Here is a 20,745-nt window from a genome sequence, read left to right as displayed (position 1 = left end):
GTCAAGTGAAAGAAGTTCTCTGACAAGTTGCACATACGAAAAACCTCTTTGAACTTGATACAGTGTTACTATTTTTTCAATGTAACGTTTTTTCGTCCGTCGAATCCACCAGTTCCGACCGCATGCGCGGCCGGAACTCCGCCCCCCCCTCCCCGGAACTCACAATGGGCAGCGGATGCGTCGTAAGACTGCATCTGCTGCCCACGTTGTGCACAATTGTGCACAACGGCCGACGGTTTGTGACGGCCCCGTACCGACGGAAATGTGAAAGAAGCCTAAGTTGCAGACAAGTGGCATGTCGCTTGAGACTTGCATTGAAGTTTATGGCAAGTTTTATTGCATCCAACGATGCACTGTGAAGCCAGTCTTTTTGGAATACATAAATTTTTGATCGCTTTTTATTCTAATTTTTATGGGATGCCAGATGACTGACTATAGTTTGGTGTTTTGATTACTTTAAAGAGGACATTCACCAAATTTTTAATATTCAACTTGACACTGTCATGAATGTGCTGCATTCTGCTGGCACCTGTGGTACATCTGAGATTAGAAGATCGCAGAAATTAGCGAAGCACATGCCCTCTTTAAATCTACACAGCTATTCATGAGTTAATGGGTTTCTTGCGGCATGGAAAGGGTGTAGAGTTGCTTGTTATTATATAAACCTGTATTTGGCTTCCCTCCATGCGAGCAATAGAATCTACATTCTGTTCCCAGCTTCATTGGAGAAAGAGAGTTCTAGAGAGTCGCTCTTGTCTTTGTTGTGAATTTCTCTACCTTCCCTTCTTTTCTGTTGCTTTTCTGACTCTTCCCTGTGCAACCATTTTACCTTTGTATTTTGTCGTGTCTGTCGTTTGATTGTGCCTTGGTTTACCCCTGTCTATTCAGGCGGTGTTTTTTATTTCTGCCCCTTTACTCACTGGGGGGAGGATGGGAGCTACATAGGATATTGTAGGAGCACAGAGATGCATGACTCCGGGCATCTCCACCTTCAGTGGTAACCCTGGGGTTGGTGATGGACTAGGGCTTCCCTAGATTAAGGGACAGTATAGGGTCCCTCCTCCCTGGTTTCCTACTGTCAAAGCCTGACAAAGGATGTAATATTGGCCTCTTTAATTTTTTTACAGTGTTGATTCAATGAGAGGACATAACTAGTTTATATAAATTACCCTTAAAAAAATCTCTTTATATTATATGTATTAAACGATACCCTGTACCCACACAATATTAGTTACAAACATTAAAACGTAATCACAGATCCTCTTGACCAGAATCGGGTTCAGATTGAATGGAGAGGTCACCGTACCTGTGTGGGTCTTGTAGGCGGGATCTTGCCCTACTTCCTGATCCCTTCCTGAGCAGCCGAGGTTGGCACCCTCGGGTCAGTATAGTAGTGCCCCCTCTCAACGTCGGCTATCCTATAATTCCCTCACCTGTCTGGTATCGGAATAAAGAAGGGAAATTGATAGGTGCGCATTTCGAGTCAACATTCCACTCAAAATTAAGCCAGACATTAAATACACCATATAGGTATAAGACCTCAAACATAAATGTTTCAGCTTTTATGGTTAGTTTCAGAGCTAATACAACCTGAAAAACAACCTGAAAAATGTACAATCATGTTGCAGGTACAAAGCGATCTCTTAAAGAATATGCCTAGGAACTCCTCCCATCCAGTAATATCGTGTTGAAAGAAGGATGGTCACACTAAATTCATGGTTGGGAAACTGACCCTCAAATGCCCCTGGCTGCGGAGGTTGGCACCCTAGAATCACGGTAATGGCGCCCCCTGATCCTCGACGGCTCATCCTAGTCCTCCCTTACCTAACTAGTTGTAAGGGAGACCACTAGGGATAGGATATAAGTATTCTACCAACACTGTACATAATACTCATTCAAAGCAGGGACCGTCCCTCTACAGAAAGTGAGGAGTTCCTTAATGAGAAAATAACAGCACTTTATATAAATATTGCATTCAAAAGCATGAGTCTTGTAGATGGAACAGATCCACCTATTTGGACTTATAAATAGTCCTTCTTTCATATAAACGATAGTGGTATGTGTCAAGGGTTAAGTTATCTTGTCATGCCTCTACGCGTTTCCCCCTTTATGGTGCCGGGCTCATCAGGAGGCAGTGGTGAAGGAGCTCTTCTGTATTGTACCGAAGTCCTGCTGAAAAAAAAAGTGGATTTTCCAGGACGTCCCTCCTGACAGCACCCAGGAGGACGTCCTCCTCCTCCTTGCTGGGACAGGAAACACACGAGAGTTCAAATATCCGGTACCTCCCACCGATCCTCAGTGTTTTTCCTGTCCCTGCACGGAGGGACACACGTAGAGAAGCAGCACATGCTTACCGAGCTCAGGGGGATCGAGCGGTTTTCCAATCCTTCCCCCTGTCAAGCAGCTCAGGGTCGAAACTCCCCGGAGGGGAGTCCCTCTACCCCAGAGGCCCGGAGTGGACGATACTCCGGGATTGAACCGCTCCTCCCGGTGGGGAGGCTCTCGGTTCAGGACGCAGCAGGATCCGGCCTTCGTTCTGCAGAGCACGCAGTCCCGGAGAGATTACAGACAGGCGAGGCTTCCGGGTGTAAGGTAGCCGAGTCACTTCCGGTATCGGCAGAGCCGGCGGAACGTCACTTCCGGTGGCGTTCGCTTCAGCGGGGAGGCAGACGCTCCATATGGGAGCACACTGTACAGAGCGGTCGCTACGTTCTTTGCATCCAGCATCTGCAGTGGCCACACCGTCTGCCAGGATCGGCTGCCAGGATCAACGATGGAAGATAGAATCGACGAGGAGAGGGTAAGACTGCCTGGAGCAGTACGACCTAAGCCCCGTAACCTCCTCATATTTCCCCGCCTATTACTCCCTATCTTACATTACCTAGGATAAGGGAAACTCCGCTGTTCCCACGGTTACAGTTAAAAGATCGGGAAAAGCTACTATGAAGAGCGCCAGATGTCCTTTATGTCATGCTAAGCTCCCAGAAGCCTATAACAAAACCCTCTGTGCCTCATGTACCTCCAAGGTCATGAAAGATGAGCAGACAACCCTGTTTTCCGAGATGAGATCCCTTATAAGGGAAGAGGTACAGGCCTCTATATCCAGCCTGTCGCAGTCTCGGCCCGCCAGTCCCATACCCGGTCGTAAGCGTCCCAGGCGGGAGGAAATACAGGGGGAACCTGATTATTCATCGGAGGAAGATTCCGAACTCAGGGATTCGCTCGCAGAGGAAGAAGGTGAAATAGTGGAGAATCAGGAATTAGCCAGGAAGTATCTATTTCAATCTGAAGAAACAGATGGACTCGTACATGCTGTTAGGAGTACTATGCAGATAGAAGATACATCTAAACCTCAGTCCAGACAGGACTTGATGTTCGGGGGTCTAGTGGCACGAAATTTGACTGTATTTCCTATAAGTGAGCATATCAAGGCCATGATCCTAGAGGAATGGAAGGAGGCCGAACGCCGTTTGGTACTATCCCGCGACTTTAAAAGTCGATTACCATTTGACTCTGAGGAAGCCAAGTTATGGGACGAGGTCCCTAAAATCGACGTCCCGGTTGCGAAGGTCACCAAGAAGACTGCTATACCCTTCGAGGACTCCTCTAGCCTTCGTGACCCAATGGACAGGAAGGCCGATATATTACTTAAGAGGGCTTGGGAATCTTCCGCAGCCCTGATCAAAACAAACATTGCAGCCACTTCTGTGGCAAGGTCAATGTACATATGGATGGGGCAGCTGGAAGAGCAGCTATCCAATAAGACACCTAGAGCAGATATACTAAATTCCCTTCCTTTAATGAAATCGGCAACGGCCTTCTTGTCAGATATGACAGCGGAATCAGTTAGATTTGCAGCTCGTAATAGTTCCTTATCTAATGCAGCTAGGCGAGCTGTGTGGTTGAGGTCATGGTCTGGCGACAACGCCTCTAAATCCAAACTCTGCTCTATTCCATTCTCGGGACAGAGAGTGTTTGGACCTACTTTAGACACTATCCTTGAATCAGCCAGTGATAAAAAAGGATTTCCTGAGGACAAAAATAAGCGTCCTCAGTCCTTTCGGAGAGGCTTCTTCTTTCCCAAGAAACAGTGTGAGCCTAAAGGTCAAGGTCGGGCCAGTAGAGGATCCTTCAGAGGCTCCCGTGGACAGAGCTACAGGAACAGAGGTTCCTTCTTTAACCCTGCATACAAGAATAAATCACTATGACGCCACAGGCATCGGGGGGAGGCTTCGGAGGTTCACAGAAAACTGGGCTCAGATCACTCAGAATCAGTGGGTTCTCAGCATTGTCTCCAGGGGATACAACATAGAACTCTACGCTCCTCCCCCAGAAAGGTATATTACACCAACTATCGTCACTGCAGATTCAGCCATTCTAAAAGACTTACAAAACATGCTCAGAACCGAAGTAATCATTCCGGTCCCTCACTCAGAGATAGGAACGGGTCACTACTCCTCCCTATTCACTATCTCACGGCCATCGGGCGACACTCGCACGATCATAAACTTAAAGCCGTTAAATGTCTGGGTGAGATACAAAAGGTTTCGCATGGAGTCTATCCGCTCAGCGATTCAGCTAATAAATCAGAACGCGGTCATGTGTACCATCGATCTAAAGAGGGCTTATTACCAGGTCCCAATACATCCCATGTCTCAAAACCTGCTAAGGTTCGCAGTAAAACTACCAACCCGGACCTGCCACTTCCAATTTCAGGGCCTTCCCTTCGGGCTGGCCTCTGCTCCTCGCATCTTTACAAAGCTTATATCAGAAATGGTGGCATTTCTGAGAAGACAAGGAGTCATAATAATCCCGTACCTGGACGATTTCCTTTTAGTAGCAGATTCAGTGGAGATCTTGGAAGTTCACAGAAATCAAACGATAGCAACGATGGAACACCTAGGCTGGGTAATAAACCGGCAGAAGTCCAGCCTTCTTCCAGACCAAAGAGTAACCTACCTAGGGGTGCTTTTGGACTCCAGTCGCAGAATATCCTGCTTACCGGAGGGCAAAAGAAGAATAATTCAAGATTGAGTCAAGTACCTACTGGAGCATCGAGCTTCTATAAGGATGGCTATGCAGGTCCTCGGCCTTATGACGGCTTGCATCCCATGTGTAAGGTGGGCTCAGGCACACTCAAGACGTCTGCAACGACAAATCCTGTCGGTATGGGATCGCCGGAAATCTTCACTAGAGGCTACATTGAGGCTGACGGGTCCAACTCGAAGATCCCTCCATTGGTGGACTCGCACAAAAAACCTAGAAGTGGGCGTTCTATGGATCTCCTCACCCTATGTAGTTATCACTACAGACGCCAGTGCATGGGGTTGGGGAGCTCATCTACAGGGCAGAATCTTGCAAGGCAAGTGGCCAGAAAGCATAAGGAACAGATCATCAAATTACAAAGAGCTGTACGCTGTATGGCAGGCGTTAAAACACAATCGCCCTTTCCTCCTAAACCGGCACGTAAGAATTTTCTCCGACAATGTAACGACAGTCTCATTCCTGAATCATCAAGGAGGACCAAGATATCAACCTCTGCAAGATTTAGCAGAAGAAATCTTCAGCTGGGCCGAAGACACTATACTCTCCCTAAGAGCTATCCACCTAGAAGGTTCTCAGAACATAGTAGCAGACTACTTAAGCAGACAAAAATTGTGTCCAACAGAGTGGGAACTGGACCAGAACATTTTTCGGCAACTATGCTTTCGTTGGGGAACTCCCAGCATCGACCTCTTCGCAAGCAGAAGGAACTCGAAGACTCCAAGATTCTTCTCCCTGAACCCATCGGATCTTCCGGAAGGGGTAGATGCTCTGAGTCAGAAATGGAACCATTCCCTCTCATACGCCTTCCCACCGTTGGCGTTAATTCCAGCTGTCCTTCGGAAGATCAAGGAGGATCAGACAACGGTCATCCTAGTAGTTCCGTATTGGCCAAAGAGGAGTTGGTTTCCAGTGCTGGGAACACTAGCAATGGACAACCCAGTCATTCTGCCTGCCAGCGGAAGAGTCATCCACCAAGGTCCAGTCTATCATCCAGATCCAAGCAGACTCTGTCTTTCAGCCTGGATCCTGAGAGGATCATCCTGAAGTCCAAAGGCCTGTCAGACCAAGTCATATCTACTATACAAAGCAGCAGGAAACCGGTTACATCAGCCATATACCGGAAGATTTGGAAACGTTTTTGTTCAGAAAGTGGCAGGTCCGATGTTGTATCAGGCTCACCGAACATTCCTGTTATCTTGGACTTTCTGCAGAAAGGGTTCAACTCGGGGCTTCGACCTAGCACATTAAAAGTACAAGTGTCAGCGTTAAGTTCTTATCTAGACTACCCCTTAGCATCACACCCATGGATAATACGCTTTATTCGGGCCACCCAGAGAATGCGTCCCACCATCCGGCACTTGTCCCCAGCCTGGGACCTTAACCTTGTTCTTAGAGCACTATGTAAAGGTATTTACACTCCGGGTGATGATATGCCGATAGCTATTCGCACTCGGAAAATGGCCTTCTTGGTTGCGATCACCACGGCTAAAAGAATTGGAGAAACTCAGGCGCTATGTATCAGAGATCCCTACCTACAAATCAGGGAGGATAGCCTAATACTGAAATTAGACCCAGCTTTTGTACCAAAGGTAGCTTCCACAAAAAATAGGAACCAAGAAATAATTCTCCCTTCCTTTTGTAATAACCCCTCCAACGAGAAAGAAAGGGCTCTGCAATCTCTCGATGTTAGGCAAGGAGTGTTAGATTATTTACAGGCCACGAACTCCTGGCGTATAGATTCTAACCTTTTTATTTTATTTGGGGGAAAAAATAAGGGTAAGAAAGCCTCTAGAGCCTCTATCGCCCGTTGGATTACTGCGGTAATCTCTCACGCCTATCAGTCCGAGGGTTTATCCCCTCCTCCAGGTTTAAAAGCCCATTCTACCCGGGGGGTGTCTGCCTCTTGGGCTGAGCGTGCGGGAGCTACCGTAGAGCAGATCTGTAAGGCCGCTTCTTGGGCCAGGACAGACACTTTCTGTAAACATTATAAGCTTGATGTTATGTCTGGTCAGCACACGGCTTTTGGGAGGAAAGTCCTCCAAGCGGTAGTCCCACCCTAAGGAGATGATCTGGTACTTCTCCTGGGTGCTGTCAGGAGGGACGTCCTGGAAAATCGGTATTAGTCTTACCGGTAATTATGTTTCCAGGAGTCCATACTGACAGCACCGGTAGTTCCCTCCCATATCTATTATAAATTACATATATATATTCAGAGTTATGTTATATATATTCTGTGTATTGAGTTTCAAATATTAAAATTTTATTTGCATCATTCCATGAGTTGGTCCTTGTTACAACACTGAGGATCGGTGGGAGGTACCGGATATTTGAACTCTCGTGTGTTTCCTGTCCCAGCAAGGAGGAGGAGGACGTCCTCCTGGGTGCTGTCAGTATGGACTCCTGGAAACATAATTACCGGTAAGACTAATACCGATTTTTTTAATACACATAAAATAGATATTATTTTAAGGTGAATTTGTTACCTAAATATTGGCCTCTTATAGAATAAAACGTGGATTTATGTATGAATTGTCAATTGTACCTGACACCTAACAGGTTATATAAAATGGGCAGTTGCTCCCGATCCTGATGATATCGCAGGGCCTTCTGCATCTCTAAGTTGCTTCCTGCTTATGATGGGTTAGCGTCATACAAGAGGCAAAATACCCCCCCACCAATGAAAACAATCTAATAACACCCACTTGGGACTTAACTTTAGATAACTCCTTAGGACATGGGACAGAGAGAAACTATTACTGGAAATTATTGATTACTCCAAATTTACCTCAATATGGCGGAATCCTCAAGTTGTGGAATTTGTTAAATTGTCTAGCTAGGGAGGTAGGAGAGAGGAATACAAACATTAGACTATTTGTTGGAAAAGGGGTGTTTGAAAGCTTTGACAAACTTCAACAGAAATTTAATTTACCACACAATCTTTTCCCAATATTTATAATTAAGGCATACGTTCCAGACTCCATTCACTGTACCCGATCCAGTTATACAAAAGGACTACATCCTAGATTTAATGGCTTCAGCCAAACCTACATGGGGTTTACTTTCCAAAGTTTATCATCCGCTTTTACTGATCTCATAAAAGAATACCCTTTATTAGTTAAATCTAAATAGGAAAGTGATGTCTGATCTCTGAAGATCAATAGGACGACTTTCTGCAACTTATTCCCAGGTTATCCCCATGTAAATCAGAGGCTATCCCAAATGTACCTTTATTCATAGGGTATGCAGAACAGTTCTGGTGCAAATGCAGATTGCATTACATGCGGGACAACGGATGCACATCTAATGCATATGTTTTGAGGGTGTACTCTGTTGGGCCCATATTGGAATGATTTATCCTTGATGATTTGAAAGGGTGTTAGGGGTGCGAATCCAAGCAGATCCTAAAACCTGTGTATTGAGGTATTTGGGAGAGTTGGTGGTTATTGGCATATCACGCGTTCTGTATATCAAGCGTTCAAACTTATTGTATTTATACTGGTTGGATGCCCAGTCACCGTCACTTGGGGAATTAAGAAATAAGCTGAATAGCATTATCTGGCTAGAAAAGGAGTACATGGAAACAGATGCAGTGAAGAAATTCGAAAACATCTGTACACCATGGCTAGATGTCCTAGGTCTGCCATCTGAAATCTTATTGAGCGACGGTGCTGCAAATAATTGTCTGGTATTGGGGTCTGAGCGCTATACCTAGTCTAATAAATGGCTGATTGGTAATCTTATTAGGTGATGTATTTATCCTGTTCGAAGAGTAGTTGGCCTGGCGCTAATGCAAGTCAATGAGAAAAAACTGGATCCGGCGGCAAGTTTTGCTGGATCCGTGTGTTTGTTTTTTGTTTTTTTTTTTTGTTTTTTTTAAATTCGCCGGATTTTGAAGCTGTGGGGGAGGATAGTCGGCTCTTACACCTAGCCAAACCTACCAGAGAGAGGATTAAAACAAAGTGGCAGGGGATTGATTATTAAATGCCTTTGCTGAAATGCTCCATATAGTGACATTTGTATCTGATGTACCTGTTACACCTGCTGAGATTTTTCTCAAGCTGTGCATGCAATCACTTTATCTTTAACAGTAAAACCTAATCTACCTGACTATACCTATTGCCATCTTTTCTGCTATTCGAACATGCTTCAAATGTGACTCAATACCTTTACTTCTGCATACTGTTCAATGCCATATATAAATATGAATTATGTTTCTCTTTAGCTTCGGAACCCTTTTTTGATAATTTGACAGTGGAGCAAGAATTTATGTCTGGGTTTGACACAGAAAAGGTTGGTACTCCACTTACTATCATTTTTACTCTTTCTCCCCCCCCAAAAAAAAATAAATAAATAAATAAAAAATAAAAAAATTACCATGCCATTTTGCTGTCCTCCTAGTTTTCCATATATTTAATTGAAGTAGTACTGTAACTGCAATATATGTATACCTCTGTGCATTACCATCATATTCAGGATTTGTGACACTTGATCCTAAATATGGTTCTTTACATGGAGTCTATCTTCTATATTAACCCCTTCTCGACCTGTGACGCCACGTAGGGTTCATGAAAGTCGGTGCCAATCCGACCTGTGACCCCTATGTGGCATCGTGGCACGATCGCGTCCCTGCAGATCGGGTGAAAGGGTTAACTGAAATTTCACCCGACCTGCAGACAGGGGGAGTGGTACTTGAGCCCAGGGGGCTCCCCCATGGATACGATCGCTCTGATTGGCTGTTAAAAGTGACGTTTCACTGTCAATCGGAGCAATCGTAATATTTCACCAATGAAAATTGGTGAAATATTACAATCCAGCCATGGCCAATGCTGCAATATCATCAGCCATGGCTGGAGACCACGATCTGCCACCAATCTCCTCCCCTCCGTCCTGTCCGCTGCTCCGCTCCGTCCTCCTGTCGGGTCCCCTCCATGCTCCGATCCCACCCCCTCATACTTACTGACCTCCGGTGTCCCTCCCGGTGTCCGTCCGTCTTCTTCATGGGCGCTGCCATCTTCCAAAATGGCAGGCGCATGCGTAGTGCGCCCGCCGAATCGGCCGGCAGATTCGTTCATTCATTTTGATCACTGATAGCTCAGGTAGTGCAGCTCATCCAGGATGGCACATCAATGCGAGCTGTGGCAAGAAGGTTTGCGGTCTGTCAGCATAGTGTCCAGAGGCTGGAGGCGCTACCAGGAAACATGGAGGGGGGCCGCTACCTCAGCCTTTGTGCAAGGAGGAACAGGAGGAGCACTTCCAGAAACCTGCGAAATGACCTCCAGCAGGCCACAAATGTGCATGTGTCTGCACAAACAGTTTGAAAACGACTCCATGAGGATGGTCTGAGTGCTCGACGTCCACAAATGGGGTTTGTGCTCACAGCCCAACACCGTGCAGGATGCTTGGCATTTGCCACAGAACACCAGTATTGGCAAATTCCCACTGGCACCCTGTGCTCTTCACAGATGAAAGCAGGTTCACGCTGAGCACGTGTGACAGACGTGACAGAGTCGGGAGACGCCGTGGAGAGCTATCTGCTGCCTGCAACATCCTTCAGGTTTAGCAGTGGGTCATTAATGGTGTGGGGTGGCATTTCTTTGGAGGGCCGCACAGCCCTCCATGTGCTTGCCAGAGGTAGCCTGACTTGAATTAGGTACCGGGATGAGATCCTCAGACCCCTTGTGAGACCATATGCTGGTGCGGTTGGCCCTGAGTTCCTCCTAATGCAGGACAAAGCCAGACCTCATGTGGCTGGAAGTGTCAGTAGTTCCTGCAAGATGAAGGCATTGAAGCTATGGACTGGCCCGCCCATTCCCTAGACCTAAAGCCGATTGAACACATCTGGGACATCGTGTCTCTCACCATCCACCGACACATTGCACCACAGACTGTCCAGGAGTTGGCGGATCCTTTAGTCCAGGTCTGGGAGGAGATCCCTCAGGAGACCATCCGCCGCCTCATCAGGAGCATGTCCAGGCGTTGTAGGGAGGTCATACAGGCACATGGAGGCAACATATACACAACTGAACATCCATTTCCTTGTCTTAGGGCATTTCCACTGAAGTTGGATCAGCCTGCAATTTGATTTTCCACTTTGATTTTGAGTATCATTCCAACTCCAGACCTCCATGGGATATTCATTTTGTTTTACATTGATAATTTTTAGGTTTTCTTGTTCTCAACACATTCCACTATGTAATGAATAAAGATTTGCAACTGGAATATTTCATTCAGTGATATCTAGGATGTGAGATTTTAGTGTTCCCTTTATTTTTTTGAGCAGTGTATTTTGCATACACTGAATTAAATGGATGGCATATGCCAATCATTCCAGTACATTCCTAGATGTCATAGCGTTGTGTAACGTGTGTATCAGTTGTTCATTGTCCTTTTATTTATATCAGATTAATCCATACATAGAAGATTGCATAGCGAAAAAGGATCCTTTAATAAAGATCCTCCGACTGGTGTGCCTTCAGTCCATATGCAACACAGGTCTAAAGCAAAAAGTGCTGGACTTCTACAAGAAAGAGATCTTACAGGTAAACGATGTCACGTTAACCCATAGCATATTCAATCTTTTATACTATAAATGCATGAAGAAATGCATTCAATTTACAGTAGGTCAATATATTTCTCATTAAATGTATCCCATCCTGCTGGAAACAATCACATTCTGAGAAGAACCTCTTCTTTTTTTTTTTTTATCGGCCTATTAGCTCGGCATGGCTGTGAAGTATCCTGGCAGTTATGACTGTCGGGAAACCATTGACAGAAAAACTGTCTCACCATTCTGGTATAGCAGCACTGTACATGGATCCTTCTCTTTGACTATAGTCATAGTTCACACTTTGCATTTTGATTGTTTTTGGTTCGTTTTTTAATCAGTGTTCAAAGCAGAGATTGGATCCAGAAAAGAGAAGGTTCATTCAGTCATGCTTCTCCAGTGAGGACTCGTAATGTGGGAGCCTTTACCATCCGTTCGTTTAAACTGGGACATCATCACTGACCAAAAAGAGTTGATGTATTTTGTATGCTAAAGTAATATTTCCCCATCGCCACATTGGGGGACACAGGACCTTGGGTGTATGCTGCTGCCACTAGGAGGCTGACCACTAAGTAAATACACAAAGGGTTAGCTCCTCCTCTGCAGTATACACCGCCCACTGGCTCCGGATAATACCAGTTCTTGCTTAGTGTCCGTAGGAGGCACACTGCGTCTGTTTTTCTCCAGATGTTATTTTTATTTTTTTATTTTATTTTTAACTTTGCGCAAGAGGATGATGGGGCGACGGACTCTTTTAAGGGGGCCGATCTCTTCCAAACATCAACAGGCGAGCACGGCAAGTTTACTCCCCGTACCCTCTCCTGCGACGTGGGATGTTCGGCCGTGAACTCGCCCTGTGAAATCCTAGGGGAACGAACCCTTAGGATACACAGAGGCCACCTTCCATGAGCACAGTCCGGCCGCCCTCCCTCTGCACCACCACTGAAGAACAGCGGTGCTGCATGGAGCTCCCCAGTCCCTCTCAACCTCCTCATCAAGAGGGCGGCGGATCGAGGTTGGCTGCACCTCCCCTCATACCTCGCCTGAAGAGGATCATAAGCGGTGAGTCTGGCAGGGGTGGGGGGCTCCCGAGAGCACCGCAGGCTCGGCTGCATCTTGCGGCCGGGCACCTCTAATTTAGTTCCCGGCTTCGGCTCCAGCTAGGCCGCGTATACGCCGACAGTGCGCGTCACGCGCGAGGCCCCGCCCACCGGTTTAGCACTTCTCGCACACTGCGAGAAGCGATCCACATACTCTCGGCGGCCATCTTTGATGCAAGGAAATCTTCTGGACGCCGGCTGCACCTTCTCCTCCCGGTCACAGCGCTGCGACAGGACCTGGTAGGTGCGCTGCACACTAACACAGGCCCTGCTCCTCCTGGAGTGCTCCTCTTTTTTTTTTTTTAGCTGCACATAAGTGCCCCACATCAGTCCTGCACGGAGGTTAGCAGTACAACATGTCTCTGCCTAAACCCTCCGAAAAGTCTGCAAAAAAACATACGGTGTTCTTAACTTCTTGCACCTCCTGTCTCAGGCTGCGCTACCAAGCAGGCGTACTGCTCTGCTCTGTAATGCTTGTGACCCTAAATGCGCTCAGGAGCCCCCCCCACCCCCCCGCCGCAAACGAGCCCGCGGTGACCAGTCCCCCTGAGTGGGCTTTGTCACTTTCGCAATCTATGGCTTATTTGACTAAAGCTATCGAGTCCATCCAGGATCCAACCAGGAGCAGGACCACTAATGCGCCTATTCAGGAAACTTCCCCCTACGGCTGCGGAATCTTCAGCCTGCAGGGGCCACTCTCATTCTAAGCACAGGCGGCCATCTAGGAAGCGCATCCGTAGCTCGTCCCCCAGGCTCTCTGGTGCCTCGGTGTCCATTAGCTCCACTTCCAGCTCTCACTCCCCAGGCACCTCTTCCGGCCAGGACTCTGAACTTGAGTCTGATGGGCCTCTTTATCTGGAGTCGTCAGGTTATCAGAGCACTATAGATAGTCTCATTCAGGCGTCAACCAGTCCCTTCAGGTTGATGAGGAACCGGCGACCTCCAGTACGGATAATTCGGTGTCCTTCAAAAGGACCAAACGTACTCATTGGCTATCACCCGGAGTTCCAGGACATAGTCCAGCGACATAGGGAGCGTCCAGACAAAAGCTTTCAAGGCCAGAGATCTCTGGAGTCCAAATATCCTTTTTCTCCTGATCTCCGCAAACAATGGACAGAATCCCCTCCTGTGGATCCTCCTGTTTCACGTTTGTCCTCTAAACCCTTCTATCCGTGCCGGACGGATCTTCTATCAAAGATCCCACAGCTTGCCTAGTTGACAGTCTCACGCGTTATGCTTTTGAGGCTTCAGGCTCGGCAATCTTTCCCTCCTTCGCGGCTACCTGGGTAGCCAAAGCCGTGACTTGTTGGGCAGACTCTCTGCATAAGGCCTTACAGAACAGTGAGTTTCCTTCTGACATAACGGAGCTAGCAAATCAAATGTCCTTGGCTGGCGATTACTTAGTAAACGCTTTACTGGATGCGGCGAACTGCTCTGCACTTACGGCTTCAAACGCTGTGGCGATTAGGAGAGCGCTATGCTTGAGGAACTGGCGAGCGGACTCAGCATCTAAAAAGTCCCTCGCGTCTCTGCCATATCTCAGTGGCCGTCTATTTGGTGAAAAGCTGGACAAGCTGATTTCAGACGCTACAGGGGGAAAAAGTACTTCCCTCCCCCAGCAGAGATTCTGACGACAGCCGCAGGCTCGTTTTCGGCCCTTTCGTGGAACTTGCGCATGGCATTCCTCGGCCAGTTCCCCTGGTTCGGGGCACCGCGCCGGCAGAGACAAAATCCCTCAGACTTCATACAGGCCCACCCATTCCTGGAGGGGCCGCTCCACACAGTCTAGGTTCAGGGGATCTAGACCCCAACCAACTTCTAAATGACTCGCAACCTCGTCTGGACGACACATGCAAAGTAGGCGGACGCCTTCTTTTGTTTCATCATGCCTGGCTCTGTCGTTCACGACAAGTGGGTCAGGGATCTGGTGTCCTCCGGTTACAAAATTGATTTTTCCACCCCCCCCCCCTTCCCCCTCCAACCCGAAGTGGGAATGCGCACTCTGGCTTTTTCCCAGGCCATCGAGTTGCTCCGCCAAGAAGGAGTGATTGTCCCTATCCCAGAGGACGAAAGGTTCCGTGGTTTTTATTCAAATCTGTTTATGGTCCCCAAAAAGGATGGAACAGTCAGGCCCATCCTGGACCTAAAGCTCTTGAACAGATTTGTCAAAGTCCGTCATTTCAGGATGGAATCCCTCTGTTCCGTCATTGCCTCGATGGAACAAGGTGAATTCTTAGCATCCATCAACATCCGGGATGCGTAACTCCACATCACAATTTTCCCACCTCACCAAAGGTTTCTTCGCTTCGTCGTCGGACAGGAACATTTTCAGTTCACGGCCTTGCCTTTCGGCCTCGCCACCGCCCCCAGAGTTTTCACAAAGGTCAAGGCGGCGGTCATGGCCATTCTGCATTCTCGGGGTCTAGTCGTGCTTCTCCACCTAGACGACCTACTGGTCAAAGGCCCATCTTTCCGAGCCTGCGATGAGTGCATCCGCATTTCCTTAGATACTCTTTCTCGGCTGGGCGGCTGGGCTGGTTGATCAATTTAAAAAAGTCATCTTTTTCCAGCTCAACGGATCTCCTTCCTCAGGACAAGGTCCTGGCTCTTCAACAGGGGGTCTGGAAGCTTCTTCAGCCGTCCCCCTGTTACATCCGTTTCGGCATGAGGATTCTCGGGAAGATGGTGGCCGCAATGGGGGCGATTCCATTTGCACAAATGCACCTCCGTCCCCTCCAGCACGCTCGGCTGGACGCATGGGAAGGGAGTCCATTTTCCCTCGACCGACTGTGTCCTCTATCCTCGGGTCAAGCAGACACTCCAATGGTGGATGCTCCGATCCTCTCTTCTCCAAGGGAGGTCCTTCCTCCAAGTCCATTGGCTGGTAGTCACTACCGATGCCAGCCTCCTAGGCTGGGGAGTGGTCTTTCACCATCACACTGTGCAGGGAACCTGGACTCATCACGAGTCTCGCCTTCCAATCAATATCCTGGAGATACGTGCGATTCGGCTGTCCCTAAATCGGTTCCATCATCTCCTAGCAGGCCGCCCCATCCATATCCAGTCGGACAATGCCACAGCTGTGGCTTATATAAATCATCAGGGGGGGGCACCCGCAGCAGAGCTGCAGTGCACGAGAGAGCACATCCTTCGCTGGGCCGAAAACAACCACTCGGTCATATCGGCCGTTCACATTCCAGGAGTGGAGAATTGGGCCTCGGATTTCCTCAGCCGGCAAGGTCTTGCCTCAAGAGAGTGGTCTCTCCATCAGGACATATTCCAACAAATCTGCCTTCGTTGGGGTACTCCGGACGTAGACTTGATGGCTTCCTGGTTCAATGCCAAGGTGCCTCAGTTTGTGGCCCGGTCCCGGGACCCCAGGGCAATTGGGGCGGACGCGCTAGTCCTTCCTTGGAGTCAGTTTCGCCTTCCTTACCTGTTTCACCCCCTGCTCCTGCTTCCCAGAGTCATCAGGATGATCAGGGCAGAGGGAGTCCCAGTAATTTTCATCTCCCCGGATTGGCCTCGCCGGGCGTGGTATGCAGAGCTGATCCGGCTCATCGCAGACGTTCCTTGGTGCCTACCAGATCGTCCAGATCTACTTTCTCAGGGCCTGATCTACCACCAGAACTCAAAGGCCCTGTGTTTGACGGCTTGGCCGTTGAATCCTGGGTTTTGACTCAAGCAGGTTTTTCCTGTGAGGTAGTTTCACCTTGATCAATGCCCGAAAGCCGGTGTCATTGCGCATCTACCATCGGACCTGGAGGATCTTCTTTGTTTGGTGCAGAAGCAGAGGTCGCCCTCTGATGGTTTTCAACATCCCTACCATCCTGGAATTCATCCAATCCGGTCTGGACTTGGGGCTTTTGCCGAGTTCCCCTAAAGGGCAGGTCTCGGCCTTGTCAGTCCTTTTTCAACGAAAAATTGCTTCCAAAACTCAGGTCAGAACGTTCTTTCAGGGAGTCTCTCACGTGGTGCCTCCCTACAAAGCGCCTCTAGAGGCTTGGGACCTTAATCTGGTCCTAGGTGTCCTGCAGGAATCTCCCTTCGAGCCGTTGCAGGACATCTCTCTACCTCTCCTTTCATGGAAGGTGGCCTTTCTCGTCGCTATTACCTCTTGGAGTTGGCTGCCCCTTCCTGTCGGACGCCGTTCCTTACGTTCCACCGGGACAAGGTGGTCCTCAGACCGTCCCCTATCTTCCTCCCAAAGGTGGTGTCTTCCTTCCACCTCAACGAGGAACATCGTACTTCCGTCATTTTGTCCTGCCCCAACGCACCGCGTGGAGGAGGCTCTTCACTCCCTGGATCTTGTCAGAGCTCTAAGGAAGTACGTGTCTAGAACGGCACCTTTTCGACAGACGGATGCTCTGTTCGTGCCCCCGGCGGGGCGCTGGAAGGGACTGGCCGCTTCTAAGTCGACAATCGCCAGATGGATTCGGTCGACTATTCAAGAGGCTTACCGCGTCAGAGGCAAGCCTATCCCTGCGGGTCTCAGGGTACACTCCACTCGGTCGGTGGGTGCTTCCTGGGCCATTCGGAATCAAGCGTCTGCAGAGCAGGTTTGCAAAGCTGCGACCTGGTCTAGCCTGCATACCTTTTCAAAGTATGCAAGCCTGGGTAGGCGTATTCTGCAGGCAGCAGTAGCGCACCTGTAGACAGCAGGTGCCATAAGTTTACACTGTTGGGTTATTTCCCGCCCAGGGACTGCTTTTGGACGTCCAACGGTCCTGTGGCCCCCAATGTGGCGATGGAGAAATAGGGATTTTGGTGTACTCGCCATAAAATCCTTTTCTCCGAGCCACTCATTGGGGGACACAGCACCCACCCCTATTTTGGCTTGTTGCCTATGATGAGTGTTTTAGTCTGACATGTTGTTCCTACGGTTAAATCTTGTTAATCTCCTACTTCTTTGCTACAAACTGATATTATCTGGAACCAGTGGGCGGTGTACACTGCAGAGGAGGAGCTAACCCTTTTTGTATTTACTTAGTGTCAGCCTCCTAGTGGCAGCAGCATACACCCACGATCCTGTGTCCCCCAATGAGTGGTTCGGAGAAAAGGATTTTACGGTGAGTACACAAAAATCCCTATTTACTGAAGTCGTCTTTTCTTACACTATTTCCAGCGTAGTGTATAATGTTCGGTTTTTCTTTCAGACCTATGGTTATGACCACATACTGACGCTGCACAATCTGGAAAAGGCTGGGCTTCTAAAAGCACAACTAGGCAGTAGAAATAATTACCCAACCATCAGGAAGACCCTGCGCCTCTGGATGGACGATGTTAACGAACAGGTAACTGCCTTTAAAATATAATATATATATAGACCAAATTTGGATAATGATCCATAGAGCATGAATAGGTTTAATGTATTCAGAACCAGGCCATCATGGAGACCAGACTTCAGGATTACTGGAGGCTGCATATGTCTCACTCTTTGCTGCAGCTTTGTAAGTCTCATTACAGGCTGGTTTCTCAGTGTCTTCCCTTTCCCTTCCTTAGATGTGTTTCTGCTTTGTGATCTGCCTTAGTTTGGAACCTTGAGTAAATTTTTGCACCTTTTATAAGACTGCTGATGCTAACTCTATTATCTTAAAGGGGTTTTCCAGCCTGTAAAGGCTGCAGTATTTTGATCACCCGCTTTTGTTGTGGCTACAAGGGTATTGAAGGAAGTGGCTGATATTCAACTCTGCGCATAATCGCAAGTATGCAGATCACATGCCTGCTGTCACGTAATCGCCCATTCACAATGTTAATACAGGGAATCGTGACAGTGTGCACACTGCTAACCATAACAACATTAAGTAACTGCAGACTTTTTTGTTTTTCAGCCCAGAAAACCCCATTTATCTTTTACTACTTTTCATTTTTTGTCCATTCAAGTGCTTTATTAGAATGCCTCACTCTTCTCCCCTCTGTCAGATTCAGTCAAAGTACCAATCATTGCATTATCAGTATAAAATGTTATGGAAGATAAACATCTGTAATGTTTTCCCTCCATTGCTTTTGTCCACTTTTTACACCTAGAATCCTAATGACATCTCCTATGTGTACAGTGGCTATGCTCCTCTTAGTGTGCGCCTGGCCCAGGTTCTGGTACGTCCAGGTTGGAGAAGCATTGAGGAGGTTCTTAAAATCCTTCCCGGTCCTCAGTTTGAAGAGCGTCAGTCCCTACCAGCTGGTCTTATGAAGAAACGTAAGTACCCTTTTATACACTCATTACAAAAGTCCGGTCATGCTCTTTCAGCCGCTTTTCTCTTATTTCTTTCCTTCCCTGTCCTTTCTCCCTCCAAAAATAAGCGCATCTAGTCTAGCTATTTAAGACTGGTTAACGGCTCTGCTATCTTGACTTGGGTATGGAGTTTCCAGTTCCTTGACTTCACACCAGCAATATGCATATCATACAGGTCATTTTATTTTATTTTTATTTTTTTATTTATTTTTTTCCTTTTTAAACATAAGTTCAAATTGCACTCTTCTCCCATTGAAAATAAAGATATTACATAAAAAAAAGAAAAAATACACGTGGTATCGCCACTTTTAGAAAAGTTTGATCTATCAAGATATAAAAACAAATAACTCAATCAGTTAACACCGGAAATGGGGAAAATTAAAAAATGCCAAAGTTACATTTCTTTGGTCGCTGCAATTACACAAAAAAGGCTGGAAGAAGCGCTCAGTCATGTCTATCCCAAAATGGTATTAAATAAAATAAATAAATAGAAACCTTAATCTCACCCCTCCGTCACACAGCAAAAAATTAATCGGGTCTCGGGGGAAAAAAGGCAACACAACAAAAAAGTCTTCCAAGCCAAAATGTTTGTTTGGGTTGTTTTTTTTTTTTTATAAATGTTTTTGATTTAAAAGGGGACCAGAAAAAATTCATAGGCAGTTTCCATGGGGGAAAAAAAAGTGTATGTACCCGCAGTGCAGCTTGTCTTAGCTGCTGATGGAGAGCATGTGACCAGACCTGTCAATCGCTCGTTTTTCTTATATCAGACCTGTAAATAAAAAGATGCAGCTCCAATTTAGAACAATAAGACAATAAGAAAACCCTAACAGCTTAATATTTGTGAACGCCTCCCACAGTTTGTTTGTATTCACTACAACCTTTTTTTTACATTTTATCATTTTTCAGGTCAGCAAGGGGAGAACAAAGTGATGCTGATCTTTTTCCTTGGTGGAGTAACTTTTGCAGAAATTGCCGCCTTGCGCTTCCTTTCTCAGCTAGAGGACGGGGGGACAGAATACATAATTGCCACCACCAAACTGATCAATGGCACTACATGGATTAAATCTCTAATGGAAAAGCTTGAACCACCACCATTTTAAATTGCAGTAAAACATTCCATTCTGGAAGAAGTTGCTAAAATTTTGGAACTGGTTCCAAATAACCATGCAAAATTTTCCGTAAGTGGTAGTAACCATAGTAGAAGTGGATTACGTACAACGCTACGCCTTGAAGAATTCTGTGCTGTAAATTGCCAAGAATGTCCACAGCTCACAGTGGAATTTGGTAACAAAGATGTTGTAATTTTCCTTCTGCTTGTTCAGTCTCAAAGGAAAGGGCTTTTGGGTTAAGACCATTTATAACATGGAAAGCCCTGATGTAGTTGATCCAAAAAATGTGGTTTTTTTTACACACATGGTAAAGACTAAAACCAGTCCTGTGGTTTCTTGCAGTTTCCTACACTGGCTTACATTAACATAATGTAAAAATGAATTTTAAATAAACACTGTTACAGTTTAAATCTTGAGAACAATGTAATTTAAAAGTATCTGATTTATATAATTTGTTTTATTTTCATTCAGCAGTTTTTCGCCATTTTATAGACCTTGTTGGATTGTGATTACCCACCCCTCCTAAGGTCTGCTCCAGAGTAAGCGGGCAGTATTTGTGCTGTTCCTCCACCCTAAAGACCTTTCTGTGCCAGCTTTTATTCAGCCAGCTGGGAGATCTGATTCTATATCCCCCAGCCTCGATTCTTTGATCACACATTTGAAATAGGTCACCAGCGAGTAACTCTCCTCAAACTGTCGCACAGAGGGCTGTAT

General features: G+C 47.0%; 1 protein-coding gene across 1 annotated transcript in view; it reads left to right on the top strand.

The window, feature by feature from the left end:
- The window catches only part of VPS33A (VPS33A core subunit of CORVET and HOPS complexes), a 33,783-nt gene extending 13,330 nt beyond the window's left edge, over positions 1-20,453 (top strand). The window contains exons 9-13 of the mRNA XM_077293144.1: positions 9,269-9,336; positions 11,448-11,585; positions 17,847-17,984; positions 18,718-18,886; positions 19,829-20,453. Of these exons, the coding sequence (XP_077149259.1) occupies positions 9,269-9,336; positions 11,448-11,585; positions 17,847-17,984; positions 18,718-18,886; positions 19,829-20,022 (707 nt within the window). The 3' untranslated portion in view covers positions 20,023-20,453. The remainder of the gene's footprint in view (positions 1-9,268; positions 9,337-11,447; positions 11,586-17,846; positions 17,985-18,717; positions 18,887-19,828) is intronic.
- The last annotated feature ends 292 nt before the right edge of the window (positions 20,454-20,745 follow it).

Source organism: Ranitomeya variabilis, chromosome 1, assembly GCF_051348905.1.
Source record: "Ranitomeya variabilis isolate aRanVar5 chromosome 1, aRanVar5.hap1, whole genome shotgun sequence".
In the NCBI taxonomy this organism is placed as follows: domain Eukaryota; kingdom Metazoa; phylum Chordata; class Amphibia; order Anura; family Dendrobatidae; genus Ranitomeya; species Ranitomeya variabilis.
The sequence above is the reverse complement of the archived record's forward strand: the minus strand, read 5'-3'. Positions and strand labels throughout refer to the sequence as shown.